Source organism: Cloeon dipterum, chromosome 4, assembly GCF_949628265.1.
Source record: "Cloeon dipterum chromosome 4, ieCloDipt1.1, whole genome shotgun sequence".
NCBI classification, from domain to species: domain Eukaryota; kingdom Metazoa; phylum Arthropoda; class Insecta; order Ephemeroptera; family Baetidae; genus Cloeon; species Cloeon dipterum.
Genome location: NC_088789.1, coordinates 31,031,177 through 31,046,534, shown reverse-complemented (window position 1 = coordinate 31,046,534; position 15,358 = coordinate 31,031,177). Strand labels below are relative to the sequence as shown.

At 47.1% G+C, this 15,358-nt stretch overlaps 2 protein-coding genes across 2 annotated transcripts in view; one reads left to right on the top strand and one right to left on the bottom strand.

Moving 5' to 3' along the window:
* The window catches only part of LOC135944076 (clotting factor B-like), a 73,680-nt gene that overhangs the window by 44,830 nt on the left and 13,492 nt on the right, over positions 1-15,358 (top strand). The gene's annotated exons all lie outside the window — the stretch shown is intronic.
* LOC135942191 (merlin-like) lies at positions 12,467-14,674 on the bottom strand. Its single transcript, XM_065488186.1, has 3 exons — positions 14,064-14,674; positions 13,058-13,525; positions 12,467-12,700 (listed from the first exon to the last, which is right to left on the bottom strand). The coding sequence occupies exons 1-3, from the start codon at positions 14,385-14,387 to the stop codon at positions 12,467-12,469; spliced, it is 1,026 nt and encodes a 341-aa protein (XP_065344258.1). The 5' UTR covers positions 14,388-14,674.

Sequence of the window (15,358 nt, the reverse complement as noted above, 5' to 3'; positions counted from 1 at the left end):
TCTTGAGGTACAATGCACGCAAGGTCAATTTTAATTTATCACTAACATAATGTTCTGTTGTTCTAGGTCGTATGTCAATGCCTCATTAATATTTCAACTGCTCTACCAATGCCCAAATTTTCCAAAATCAAAACACTGATTGCTTCGAGTGCTAAAAACGAAAACGTCGTTGCCGATATTTTGCGCTTGTACGGTCGCGATTTGCGAATGCTTTGCTTAGAAGATTCGGATCAACGAAATGTTGACGGGCAAATCTTAGAACTCTGTCCAAAGCTGGAAACTATTCAACTGATCAAAGTAGGGTTTGATGGCACGTCATTACAGATAGAGAAGATTCCAAACCTTAAAGAACTCAGCATAAATAACACTGGGTAAAAAATATATTTATTTAAAAAAATGAATATAGACAATAACAATTATTTTTCAGATGTATAACAAGAAACTTCCTTCCAAGATTCTGTCAGCACCGAATTTGAGAAAAATTGAAATATCCGATGTTCTCCGTAAAGAAGAATTGATCGAATTGAACAAGCTGGTTACGAAAAATCAGATCCTGCAGGAACTGGAAACACTCAAAATAATCACCTGTACTTATGAAAATGAGCCTGATGTTGATGATTTTAAGGAACTCATCGCTTTCTTTGAAAATGTATCAGCGTTTCTTCCAAAACTGAAAGATATTAAATTTGTCTGCAATGAAGGAGACTATATTGATCTCGCAAACTTTTTGAAAAGCCACCAAGACGAACCTTTAGGCGAATTCGCGAACATCATTGTCAAGAATGAAACACTCGTTCCGATATTGGAATCGTTCAGCAAACTTCGTACTTAAAATTGTTTTCAATAAATTTTTACTACTATTTATAACATCAGTTTCTCTTACTAAAACCTGCCATTTTCCTTCCTGTACTTAAACTCAAGAAAAGCACATTAGAAGGCCTTGAATTGTTCGCTTGGATTCATTTCTTTTTATTTTGAGGCATCTTCTTGCCGTCAAATAAAAAATAATTAAGATGAGCAAAAAGTTTTAAATTCGTAGTCGACAATTTAGTCACCCTTTATTCAGCAGGAATGTCAAGCGTTCAAATACAAGACCCCTCTGTGAGCTTGTCTTTCCTGGACGACTAGGTTTCCACCACTAATTCGTAGATGCGTAACTGAGACCCGAAATATTTGCAATATCATAAGATAAAGACTAAAAAATGATTTAATTGACAAATTTGGACCGTTAGAGTGATATAGAAATTTAAAAATTAACCTCTATAACTTTCCCCAGTGTCTTTAGCAAAGCCATCACTCCGTCCTTGAGCTCCAGGGTTGAAAGTCCGAAGGTATACTAACGGCCTAAGTTTGATAAATTTTAGTTTAATTTTTCCATTAACAATCTTTATTTCCTGACTAATTCAAATTGTTCAAAATTGGTAGCGATCGACGGCGAGTAAATTTTGTCGTTTTTTATTTAGAAATTAACACGCAATCAACGTCATCTTAAATTATAATAAGCTTTTTTGGCTCTCGATTATTTTTGCGCAAGTGCAGCACTGCTCGCACTTGTGGTGTGAAAAATGGAGCTTAATTGGGGTCAAATACTTTGACTTTTTAAACCCAAAATGATCCATATACAGAACCAAACTGGATTTTGTAGATTAGAAAGAGCTTCCTGAACGTCTTGCTGGTTTGAACCTTCAGAGCGTGCGAGAATTAATATCATCTTTTATCTCCTTTTCCCTCAACTTTTCGAAAATAGATCACTGTCTTGTTTCTTATTATGCCTATATTTTTTCTTGCGAGAGCATTCGTTAGGACAGGTTTGTTGAGAGCAGAAGGAATTTCTTTTTCGACGTGACAAGGTCAGTAAACAGGAAAAATATTTTGAATTTTAAAGGCGCTCACTTGATTCTTTCAAGGTATTGATAAATTCTTGAAAAATGTTGAGTTGGAGTCTTTTAATCATTTAAATATGCTAATTATGGATAATTTTCTTTTTAATTCTTCATCATAATTGGTCAAAGTTAACGATAGCGATTTTTGCAATTGACATGAATATTGACGCTCTTAAAAAACTAAATGCTTAATCAACGATCAATTTTTAAAACCATTTTTAGACTAAATGTTATCTGCGGAATTGATTCAAGGTATAGAATTCTATTTAACACAATTTTCGTGCTTTTAAAATGTTGGGGTGTGGTAAAATATTTTAGAAATGTTGAGCATTTTTACAACTTACTCTTTTCTAATTGTTGATAATTTCAACAATGCTTAGCCAAATCCTTGGCGGCTGAAAAAGTGGGAGCGTATACAGAAACCAATCAGTGCGCTCGCTTACGTCACGTTGTTGGAATAATATTAATAAATGATGAATGAAAAATGATTGCAACACAATGTTGCAGTAATATTAAAAAATAATGAAAAACAAATATAAATACTTTTATTATCTTAATCTTGTTTTAATATTACACCAATGTTAATCCAATGATATCAGTGCGCATGCGTGAATGCGTGCGCATCCACGAGTCGCACACTCTGTCACTCTGTCCGCCATGTTTCGTCAGTCTTTAACTGGCAGTGATGGGAGGACGACGGGCGCGGTGCTGGTCTGCAGCCGCGCTTGACGACTGAGGGGCCAGCGACCACCAGACGGCCTCCGTGGACCATAGCTGACCCTCGGCTTACGTCCACATTATCGGGTGAGTACAATTTTTACATTATTTCCTATTTTGGGGGCTAAGAAACTATTCGCGTTTTTACAGAATCGCGAGACACTTTGTATGTACTTGTAGCTTCTTGATAGCGGAAAAATAGCGCAATACAGTAAATATCCACTAATTTCAAAAGAATTATTAAGAATTTCTAATAAAGGGAAAATAAAACTCAAAAAAGTCGAAAAATTTACTAAATATCGGTTTTAAAAACCAACTTTAGTTTTTAATCAAATTGACTTTGAACCGCGGAGAGCGTGAGTACAGGCAAGCTTAAGGACGGTACAACTAGGACTGGCGGACACCACCATTTTTACAGACGAGGAAGTCTTCCCCTCTCTCAGCTATACGCGAGCGTCGTATATCTGAGACAGGGGAAGATTTTCCGTCTGTAAAAATGGCGGTGTCCACCAGTCCTAGTTACACCATCCTAAGGCGAGCTGACTACGCGGGCTAAACGCCAAATGTGGTGCGTTTATAAAAGGAGGCGGAGCCAGACGGCACAAGTGCGCATGCGTGGCTGGCAGCTAGCGGTGGCACTTAAGGAGAAGCATCCAGAGTCAGCAAAAGAGGGGAAGGAGTGGGGAGAAACGACGCTTGGCTGCTGGGTGAATGACCCACTCCTTCTCCTCTTTTTAAGTCTGTCTGTTGCTTCGCTTCTCCTACTCTCGTCTCGTCAGTCTTTAACTGGCAGTGACGGCAGGAGGACGTGCGCGGTGCCGGTCTACTGCCGTGATGGAGGGGCCAGCGACCACCAGGCGACTGTAGAGGACCACGGCCACATTTAGGGTGAGTCCAAATTCTTTTTTCATTCCTTTCTCAGCAGGGACGTGCCCGCCGGCGTTTCTGACGCTTGCGGGGATGACCCTGCTGTTTCTTTTTTCCTTAATTTTCCCCTTTCTAAGTAATTTCCAGCAGGGACGTGCCCGCCGGCGTTTCTGACGCTTGCGGGGATGACCCTGCTGTTTCTTTTTTCCTTAATTTTCCCCTTTCTAAGTAATTTCCAGCAGGGACGTGCCCGCCGGCGTTTCTGACGCTTGCGGGGATGACCCTGCTGTTTCTTTTTTCCTTAATTTTCCCCTTTCTAATTAATTTCCAGCAGGGACGTGCCCGCCGGCGTTTCTGACGCTTGCGGGGATGTCCCTGCTGTTTCTTTTTTCCTTAATTTTCCCCTTTCTAAGTAATTTCCAGCAGGGACGTGCCCGCCGGCGTTTCTGACGCTTGCGGGGATGACCCTGCTGTTTCTTTTTTCCTTAATTTTCCCCTTTCTAAGTAATTTCCAGCAGGGACGTGCCCGCCGGCGTTTCTGACGCTTGCGGGGATGACCCTGCTGTTTCTTTTTTCCTTAATTTTCCCCGTTCTAATTAATTTCCAGCAGGGACATGCCCGCCGGCGTTTCTGACGCTTGCGGGGATGACCCTGCTGTTTCTTTTTTCCTTAATTTTCCCTTTTCCTTTTAAATTCCAGCAGGGACGTGCCCGCCGGCGTTTCTGACGCTTGCGGGGATGTCCCTGCTGTTTCTTTTTTCCTTAATTTTCCCCTTTCTAATTAATTTCCAGCAGGGACGTGCCCGCCGGCGTTTCTGACGCTTGCGGGGATGACCCTGCTGTTTCTTTTTTCCTTAATTTTCCCCTTTCTAATTAATTTCCAGCAGGGACGTGCCCGCCGGCGTTTCTGACGCTTGCGGGGATGTCCCTGCTGTTTCTTTTTTCCTTAATTTTCCCCTTTCTAATTAATTTCCAGCAGGGACGTGCCCGCCGGCGTTTCTGACGCTTGCGGGGATGACCCTGCTGTTTCTTTTTTCCTTAATTTTCCCCTTTCTAAGTAATTTCCAGCAGGGACGTGCCCGCCGGCGTTTCTGACGCTTGCGGGGATGACCCTGCTTTTTCTTTTTTCCTGAATTTTCCCTTTTCCTTTTAAATTCCAGCAGGGACGTGCCCGCCGGCGTTTCTGACGCTTGCGGGGATGACCCTGCTGTTTCTTTTTTCCTGAATTTTCCCTTTTCCTTTTAAATTCCAGCAGGGACGTGCCCGCCGGCGTTTCTGACGCTTGCGGGGATGACCCTGCTGTTTCTTTTTTCCTTAATTTTCCCCTTTCTAATTAATTTCCAGCAGGGACGTGCCCGCCGGCGTTTCTGACGCTTGCGGGGATGACCCTGCTGTTTCTTTTTTCCTTAATTTTCCCCTTTCTAAGTAATTTCCAGCAGGGACGTGCCCGCCGGCGTTTCTGACGCTTGCGGGGATGACCCTGCTGTTTCTTTTTTCCTTAATTTTCCCCTTTCTAAGTAATTTCCAGCAGGGACGTGCCCGCCGGCGTTTCTGACGCTTGCGGGGATGACCCTGCTGTTTCTTTTTTCCTTAATTTTCCCCTTTCTAAGTAATTTCCAGCAGGGACGTGCCCGCCGGCGTTTCTGACGCTTGCGGGGATGACCCTGCTGTTTCTTTTTTCCTTAATTTTCCCCGTTCTAATTAATTTCCAGCAGGGACGTGCCCGCCGGCGTTTCTGACGCTTGCGGGGATGACCCTGCTGTTTCTTTTTTCCTTAATTTTCCCCTTTCTAAGTAATTTCCAGCAGGGACGTGCCCGCCGGCGTTTCTGACGCTTGCGGGGATGACCCTGCTGTTTCTTTTTTCCTTAATTTTCCCCTTTCTAAGTAATTTCCAGCAGGGACGTGCCCGCCGGCGTTTCTGACGCTTGCGGGGATGACCCTGCTGTTTCTTTTTTCCTTAATTTTCCCCGTTCTAATTAATTTCCAGCAGGGACGTGCCCGCCGGCGTTTCTGACGCTTGCGGGGATGTCCCTGCTGTTTCTTTTTTCCTTAATTTTCCCCTTTCTAAGTAATTTCCAGCAGGGACGTGCCCGCCGGCGTTTCTGACGCTTGCGGGGATGTCCCTGCTGTTTCTTTTTTCCTTAATTTTCCCCTTTCTAATTAATTTCCAGCAGGGACGTGCCCGCCGGCGTTTCTGACGCTTGCGGGGATGTCCCTGCTGTTTCTTTTTTCCTTAATTTTCCCCTTTCTAAGTAATTTCCAGCAGGGACGTGCCCGCCGGCGTTTCTGACGCTTGCGGGGATGACCCTGCTGTTTCTTTTTTCCTTAATTTTCCCCTTTCTAAGTAATTTCCAGCAGGGACGTGCCCGCCGGCGTTTCTGACGCTTGCGGGGATGTCCCTGCTGTTTCTTTTTTCCTTAATTTTCCCCTTTCTAATTAATTTCCAGCAGGGACGTGCCCGCCGGCGTTTCTGACGCTTGCGGGGATGTCCCTGCTGTTTCTTTTTTCCTTAATTTTCCCCTTTCTAAGTAATTTCCAGCAGGGACGTGCCCGCCGGCGTTTCTGACGCTTGCGGGGATGACCCTGCTGTTTCTTTTTTCCTTAATTTTCCCCTTTCTAAGTAATTTCCAGCAGGGACGTGCCCGCCGGCGTTTCTGACGCTTGCGGGGATGACCCTGCTGTTTCTTTTTTCCTTAATTTTCCCCTTTCTTTTTAATTTCCAGCAGGGACGTGCCCGCCGGCGTTTCTGACGCTTGCGGGGATGACCCTGCTGTTTCTTTTTTCCTTAATTTTCCCTTTTCCTTTTAATTTCCAGCAGGGATGTGCCCGCCGGCGTTTCTGACGCTTGCGGGGATGACCCTGCTGTTCCTTTTTTTCTTTAATTTTCCCTTTTCTCATTAATTTCCAGCAGGGACGTGCCCGCCGGCGTTTCTGACGCTTGCGGGGATGACCCTGCTGTTTCTTTTTTCCTTAATTTTCCCTTTTCCTTTTAATTTCCAGCAGGGTCGTGCCCGCCGGCGTTTCTGACGCTTGCGGGGATGACCCTGCTGTTTCTTTTTTCCTTAATTTTCCCTTTTCCTTTTAAATTCCAGCAGGGACGTGCCCGCCGGCGTTTCTGACGCTTGCGGGGATGACCCTGCTGTTTCTTTTTTCCATAATTTTCCATTTTCCTTTTAAATTCCAGCAGGGACGTGCCCGCCGGCGTTTCTGACGCTTGCGGGGATGACCCTGCTGTTTCTTTTTTCCATAATTTTCCCTTTTCCTTTTAAATTCCAGCAGGGACGTGCCCGCCGGCGTTTCTGACGCTTGCGGGGATGACCCTGCTGTTTCTTTTTTCCTTAATTTTCCCCTTTCTAATTAATTTCCAGCAGGGACGTGCCCGCCGGCGTTTCTGACGCTTGCGGGGATGACCCTGCTGTTTCTTTTTTCCTTAATTTTCCCCTTTCTAAGTAATTTCCAGCAGGGACGTGCCCGCCGGCGTTTCTGACGCTTGCGGGGATGACCCTGCTGTTTCTTTTTTCCTTAATTTTCCCCTTTCTAAGTAATTTCCAGCAGGGACGTGCCCGCCGGCGTTTCTGACGCTTGCGGGGATGACCCTGCTGTTTCTTTTTTCCTTAATTTTCCCCTTTCTAAGTAATTTCCAGCAGGGACGTGCCCGCCGGCGTTTCTGACGCTTGCGGGGATGACCCTGCTGTTTCTTTTTTCCTTAATTTTCCCCGTTCTAATTAATTTCCAGCAGGGACGTGCCCGCCGGCGTTTCTGACGCTTGCGGGGATGACCCTGCTGTTTCTTTTTTCCTTAATTTTCCCTTTTCCCATTAATTCCCAGCAGGGACGTGCCCGCCGGCGTTTCTGACGCTTGCGGGGATGACCCTGCTGTTTCTTTTTTCCTTAATTTTCCCTTTTCCCATTAATTCCCAGCAGGGACGTGCCCGCCGGCGTTTCTGACGCTTGCGGGGATGACCCTGCTGTTTCTTTTTTCCTTAATTTTCCCTTTTCCCATTAATTCCCAGCAGGGACGTGCCCGCCGGCGTTTCTGACGCTTGCGGGGATGACCCTGCTGTTTCTTTTTTCCTTAATTTTCCCTTTTCCTTTTAATTTCCAGCAGGGACGTGCCCGCCGGCGTTTCTGACGCTTGCGGGGATGACCCTGCTGTTTCTTTTTTCCTTAATTTTCCCTTTTCCTTTTAATTTCCAGCAGGGACGTGCCCGCCGGCGTTTCTGACGCTTGCGGGGATGACCCTGCTGTTTCTTTTTTCCTTAATTTTCCCCGTTCTAATTAATTTCCAACAGGGACGTGCCCGCCGGCGTTTCTGACGCTTGCGGGGATGACCCTGCTGTTTCTTTTTTCCTTAATTTTCCCTTTTCCTTTTAATTTCCAGCAGGGACGTGCCCGCCGGCGTTTCTGACGCTTGCGGGGATGACCCTGCTGTTTCTTTTTTCCTTAATTTTCCCCTTTCTTTTTAATTTCCAGCAGGGACGTGCCCGCCGGCGTTTCTGACGCTTGCGGGGATGACCCTGCTGTTTCTTTTTTCCTTAATTTTCCCTTTTCCTTTTAATTTCCAGCAGGGACGTGCCCGCCGGCGTTTCTGACGCTTGCGGGGATGACCCTGCTGTTTCTTTTTTCCTTAATTTTCCCCTTTCTAAGTAATTTCCAGCAGGGACGTGCCCGCCGGCGTTTCTGACGCTTGCGGGGATGACCCTGCTGTTTCTTTTTTCCTTAATTTTCCCCGTTCTAATTAATTTCCAGCAGGGACGTGCCCGCCGGCGTTTCTGACGCTTGCGGGGATGACCCTGCTGTTTCTTTTTTCCTTAATTTTCCCCTTTCTAAGTAATTTCCAGCAGGGACGTGCCCGCCGGCGTTTCTGACGCTTGCGGGGATGACCCTGCTGTTTCTTTTTTCCTTAATTTTCCCCTTTCTAAGTAATTTCCAGCAGGGACGTGCCCGCCGGCGTTTCTGACGCTTGCGGGGATGACCCTGCTGTTTCTTTTTTCCTTAATTTTCCCCGTTCTAATTAATTTCCAGCAGGGACGTGCCCGCCGGCGTTTCTGACGCTTGCGGGGATGACCCTGCTGTTTCTTTTTTCCTTAATTTTCCCCTTTCTAAGTAATTTCCAGCAGGGACGTGCCCGCCGGCGTTTCTGACGCTTGCGGGGATGACCCTGCTGTTTCTTTTTTCCTTAATTTTCCCCTTTCTAAGTAATTTCCAGCAGGGACGTGCCCGCCGGCGTTTCTGACGCTTGCGGGGATGTCCCTGCTGTTTCTTTTTTCCTTAATTTTCCCCTTTCTAATTAATTTCCAGCAGGGACGTGCCCGCCGGCGTTTCTGACGCTTGCGGGGATGTCCCTGCTGTTTCTTTTTTCCTTAATTTTCCCCTTTCTAAGTAATTTCCAGCAGGGACGTGCCCGCCGGCGTTTCTGACGCTTGCGGGGATGACCCTGCTGTTTCTTTTTTCCTTAATTTTCCCCTTTCTAAGTAATTTCCAGCAGGGACGTGCCCGCCGGCGTTTCTGACGCTTGCGGGGATGACCCTGCTGTTTCTTTTTTCCTTAATTTTCCCTTTTCCTTTTAAATTCCAGCAGGGACGTGCCCGCCGGCGTTTCTGACGCTTGCGGGGATGACCCTGCTGTTTCTTTTTTCCTTAATTTTCCCCTTTCTTTTTAATTTCCAGCAGGGACGTGCCCGCCGGCGTTTCTGACGCTTGCGGGGATGACCCTGCTGTTTCTTTTTTCCTTAATTTTCCCTTTTCCTTTTAATTTCCAGCAGGGATGTGCCCGCCGGCGTTTCTGACGCTTGCGGGGATGACCCTGCTGTTCCTTTTTTTCTTTAATTTTCCCTTTTCTCATTAATTTCCAGCAGGGACGTGCCCGCCGGCGTTTCTGACGCTTGCGGGGATGACCCTGCTGTTTCTTTTTTCCTTAATTTTCCCTTTTCCTTTTAATTTCCAGCAGGGACGTGCCCGCCGGCGTTTCTGACGCTTGCGGGGATGACCCTGCTGTTTCTTTTTTCCTTAATTTTCCCTTTTCCTTTTAAATTCCAGCAGGGACGTGCCCGCCGGCGTTTCTGACGCTTGCGGGGATGACCCTGCTGTTTCTTTTTTCCATAATTTTCCATTTTCCTTTTAAATTCCAGCAGGGACGTGCCCGCCGGCGTTTCTGACGCTTGCGGGGATGACCCTGCTGTTTCTTTTTTCCATAATTTTCCCTTTTCCTTTTAAATTCCAGCAGGGACGTGCCCGCCGGCGTTTCTGACGCTTGCGGGGATGACCCTGCTGTTTCTTTTTTCCTTAATTTTCCCCTTTCTTTTTAATTTCCAGCAGGGACGTGCCCGCCGGCGTTTCTGACGCTTGCGGGGATGACCCTGCTGTTTCTTTTTTCCTTAATTTTCCCTTTTCCTTTTAATTTCCAGCAGGGACGTGCCCGCCGGCGTTTCTGACGCTTGCGGGGATGACCCTGCTGTTTCTTTTTTCCTTAATTTTCCCCGTTCTAATTAATTTCCAACAGGGACGTGCCCGCCGGCGTTTCTGACGCTTGCGGGGATGACCCTGCTGTTTCTTTTTTCCTTAATTTTCCCTTTTCCTTTTAATTTCCAGCAGGGACGTGCCCGCCGGCGTTTCTGACGCTTGCGGGGATGACCCTGCTGTTTCTTTTTTCCTTAATTTTCCCCTTTCTTTTTAATTTCCAGCAGGGACGTGCCCGCCGGCGTTTCTGACGCTTGCGGGGATGACCCTGCTGTTTCTTTTTTCCTTAATTTTCCCCTTTCTTTTTAATTTCCAGCAGGGACGTGCCCGCCGGCGTTTCTGACGCTTGCGGGGATGACCCTGCTGTTTCTTTTTTCCTTAATTTTCCCCTTTCTTTTTAATTTCCAGCAGGGACGTGCCCGCCGGCGTTTCTGACGCTTGCGGGGATGACCCTGCTGTTTCTTTTTTCCTTAATTTTCCCCTTTCTAAGTAATTTCCAGCAGGGACGTGCCCGCCGGCGTTTCTGACGCTTGCGGGGATGACCCTGCTGTTTCTTTTTTCCTAAATTTTCCCCGTTCTAATTAATTTCCAACAGGGACGTGCCCGCCGGCGTTTCTGACGCTTGCGGGGATGACCCTGCTGTTTCTTTTTTCCTTACTTTTCCCTTTTCCTTTTAATTTCCAGCAGGGACGTGCCCGCCGGCGTTTCTGACGCTTGCGGGGATGACCCTGCTGTTTTCTAATTCCCACACTGCAAGTCAGGGGTGTGAAAATGTCACTGCGCTGCATTGAGAAAATCTTATCTCACCGCATGTCACTATATTCATTGTGTGGGGGAGTTTTTTTTTTTTTTTTTTTTTTTTTTTTTTTTTTTTTTTGCTCTTTTTATCCTTGTCCGTCCGAGGACCGGGAAGGGCGCGCACTGCACTAGCACGAATGCTGAAACCCGGGTCCCAATAACACCACACAGCAGTGACATGCGGTTGGGTGAGATTTTCTCACTGCAGCGCAGTGACATTTTCTCACCCCTGACTTGCAGTGCATTGCATCACAGGCCCCATAGTTTGAGACGTCGAAGTTGAGCGATGTGATGCTCAGTTTGGAGCCGGGACTCTGCGTTCGCGACGTCGATGATGCAACATGGTGCAGCGCTACGCCCTCCTCTTCACGCCGCGCCGCGACCCTCTGGCTGCAGCTCAACCCCCTCGAGGCCGTCAGTCTGATCATCGGCCCGCTGGACGTGCCGAGCAGCGAGTGGCAGGTCGGCAAAACGAAGCTGTTCCTGCGGAGGAATGGCACCGCAGGCGCTGGTCATCCAGCGCTCGTGGAAGCGCTACAAGGCCGTCAAAGGTGAGTCAAAAAGCATTTTATTGTCTCATTTGTCTAATTTGGGGTTGGCAGAGTTCGCGAGGGTGCGGTGGGTGGCGCTGACCATGCAGCACGGCATCCTCTTCCTCAGACAGCGCCGCCGTCGTCATCGAGTCGCACCTCCGCGCGGCGTCTTCGCCAGAGAGGTGGCCAGCGCCCTCAAGAGAATGCGGAGCGTCGAGCATTTCCTACTGTCAACATTTGAAATTTTATGTTTAAATAAAAGGATTGTCAAATACGAATCTTTTTTATTTAATAAATCAAGTCAATATATTACAAGTGGATTTTGCAGGCAATTATTTATTTTTATGCGCATTTATTTTTTTTAGTTGATGAATCATTTTGTTAAAACGCGATTTTTTAAGACGCTGCGTGGACTTGCCAAATTCTGACTCGGCTAATAGTGACGCGAAGAGAAGAAATGCGTGCGGAAGCCTAATACTCAATAGTATTCGTTGCCGATGCCCTCTCACTGCCAGTGCAGAGCAGGGAACAAAAATAAAAAATATAAACAAACATAGAACAAAACACAAATAAAAGAAGAGAATAATTCACTTTCGATAATTACAAAAACCAAATATTGATGAAATGGTGGAATTTATTGTATCAGTTGTGAAGAAAAAAGCCTTTATTTTCCAAACTAAAGGCGACTCACCGCGCAAACAACTTCCCTCGTGCTGTTGCCCAGTGAGGTGACGGTGAGGATCCTCGCACCATCTCTCGGTGCAGCAGCCAAACGAATGACAATGAGCCAGTCCGAGGGATAGACTGCGTCGAGCCGAGAGGGATCAAAATCAAGCAAAAAAATCATTTTATTTCTAGAGCAATAAAGCAACATCTCCTCGTTTCATTATTTACATTAGATATAAATACTGACTGTTGCTAAAGTAAACTCAATACCGAGCTTCTTTCTATAGTAAAAAATGCAAAATGGCCTTAATTGTTGAGTTGCTCTGGTTTGCAATTTTGGAAAAAGAGTTCAAATCTATTCCGCCATGTTGGATTTCAATAAACAAAATGGCGGATAAGCAGAAACTATGTGCTTAAATATCCTCAAATTGCAAAAAAAGCGATTAATTGTTCTCAAAATGGCGCCTTACGAGACTCATTGGGTTAAAAATGTCTTGAAGGAGTCACAATCCGCCATTTTGGATTAAAATTCCAAAATGGCGGTCTTAACTCACCTCTTGCTCGGCCTCAGCGGCCTTCTGGCTGAGCAGCATGGCCTCCTCCTCGGCGACGCGGGACTTCTCGGCCAGCAGCTCGGCCGTCTCCTCGGAGCGGTGCAGAGCCTCATTGGCCAACCTGATTTCTTCCTGATACTGCAGCAGCCGCTCCTCCAACGTCGACCTGTCCCGTTCGGCCGCCTCGCGCAATTGCTTCTCCTTTGCCAACTTGTTCCGCTCGATCTGTATACATTTTTAAAGTCAAAAATGGCGCGTTAAATTCAAAATGGACGAATGGGAAGCAGATACGACAGTTTCCAACGTCCGCCATCTTGGAAATTTAGTTTATCGTGCACAGATATTCGATTTTAATGGAACTCTGGAATTTTCGGTCAATTTTAAAATCCAAGATGGCGGCCTCCAAGGGTCTTTAAAGTCCTCACGAACACCATTTGATAACAAAAACATCCACAGGCCGCCATCTTGAAATCATAATTCTTGAAGGACACAATACAGAATTTAAAAAACGACTTTTAATCAACTTGAAAATGGCTACCCACAAAAATCATTTTCCCGCCAAATATTTAAAATTTTACCAACCTGTCTGCGGATCTTCTCGTCTCGGGCCTGGGCCTTCATCTGCTGGACGTCGACGGTGTCCGGCTTGCGTCTGCGCATGAACATGTCATGGTTGCCGACGCACAGGTCGAGATTGAGCTTGTTCATCTTGACCTTGGTGGAGTGGAAGACGAAATTCGAGGCGCTCTTGTCCACGGGCTTGATGGTGAAGCGTTTGTCCTCGTAGCTGACGTTGCGGATCTCGGTCCAGGCGAACGCCATGCTGCGGTGGTCGGCGTGCCACGTCTTGATCCGCTCCTCCCACATCTGCGGCGTCATCTGGTACTGACTGATCGCCCTGTGAGGAAGTAAATCGGTGCCTGAGATCATCCCTGGCTGGTAGGTTTGGTCATCGTAGTCGCCGTACTGCGCCTGCACCGCGTACAACGCCAGTAATACTGAAGTCTCGGGCGGACAGTAGATGTCCATCCATAAAATCGCTTGCTTCACCTGTGAATCAAGAGTGGAAGGGGTCTTTAAGAATTTCTCAGCAGCCATCTTGGATTAGGGAACAGAAAATGGCGGGTAATAAATTCTTTGTGTAAATAATGTCGATTTTAACTTATTGAAACGCGAAAGAATTTGAGATATTAACTGTAACGATTTTCCAAATGGCGGATTATTTGTGAATTTCTCAAGAGCAAAAATCGCAAAATGGAGAAATAGCTAAATTCTGCCCCTCTGAATTTTAAAAAGAATCACGACCATCTAGGAAGAATTCAGACCCCAAGAATTAATTTCAAATGTTTGTGGAGAAAAATTACGATATTTTGCGGTGAAGAATCCGCCATATTGGAACATGGCGGGTCTCAAACACACGCGCCATCCAGCGGCGAGTGCCACAATTGAAGAATCATACCACAAACATAATTAAATTCTTCCAAATTAAAGCAAAATGGCTGCTCTGTTCATCAGGAAAATTCAGAATTCTGATTGGTCAGACACTAGATCCGCCATTTTTTTTAACGAAATAAGCGCCGACTCGCACCTGGAGAAAAAACAGGTGCTGGGTGATCTCCTGGAGCAGCTCCTCGGCCACGTTCTCAGGGTAGAGCTTGGCGAGCAGGACGACCCTGACGGGCAGGCCTGGCTGGTCGGCGGCTTTAACCTGGTCGCGCACCCTTTTGTCCATGTGCATCCAGCTGGCGGCGGGCGCCTTCTCCAGCTGCAGACCGAAGTACCAGACCTCTCGCAGGCCGATCAACTGGCAGGCCAGCTCGAGCAGGGCGCGGCCGGTGGCCTTGCTGTCCAGCTCGTCGGTCAGCGTCGTCAGCTTGACCGGGAAGCGCTTCGAGCCCTTGCGGAACGGCATCCTCCTGGCTGCTGCTTCTGCACCCTCCTCCGCCGCCCTGGCGCCGCTCACATCGCCTGCAACGCCACAGAGAGAGGGTCTCAGCCTCGAAAGGGTCCCAGGGCGACGTGCCCTGCACGCCCTCGACAGCGTAAACACGGAAGGAGTGAAAGAAGTGGGCGTGGCCTGTCAAGTGTTTGCCGAGGACGAGGACCGGTGCAGGTGCGGGGAGAAGAAGGGCCGATTCGCGGTTGCCACCGACTCTTGCTCTTGCATTCGGTGAAACAATTCGTCAACGAATCATGTAGTTTCTTTTGCCACCAGAGCTCAACGACTGCACCCTCTAGCGGAATTTCCCTCCCTCTGCGAAAAGCTATTGTGAATTGTGACAATTAAGGGTTTATATACAGCGACAGTGCGATCTTTTATCTTGTGAGGCGTCGGATTATAGCTTTATTTCTCTCTTGCGTTTCAATATCGGTCATAGCGAGAGTCAATAAAAATAGAGTAAAATCTTTCAAAGGCCTAAAATAGTGCCCACTGCTCACGGCCGGTTGGAGGCGTGGCCAGCTGGGAGAAAGAGCAATTTTTAACCGGCGCGTGAAATGCGTGCACGGCGGAAAGAATAAAGAACGAGAGTTCCAGGCGCTGACGCAATTGGAGAAGAGCAGAAATCAAATCGGAATCTTGTGAGGACGAGGGCCGTTGCTTTGGGTTTCTCTCGCTATAAAGTCTTGAAGACAAACTTAGCTCTCGATTTCAATATTGGCAAGAAGAATGGCGTTTGCGACACCACCGCGCTGCCCGCTCTAAATTATGAATCCGCGCCCTCTTGGAGAAATTTGGCACAAAACAAGCGGAAGAGAAAGGCCAAAAAGGCGGCGGCAGAGTTGCTACCTATTTTGCAGCTATTTTTTGCTCTGGCCGGCACTTTGCTTTGCGTTCGACTGCAACTCGGACACAGGAAACGGCTCTTGCTCATCGCAGTCTTT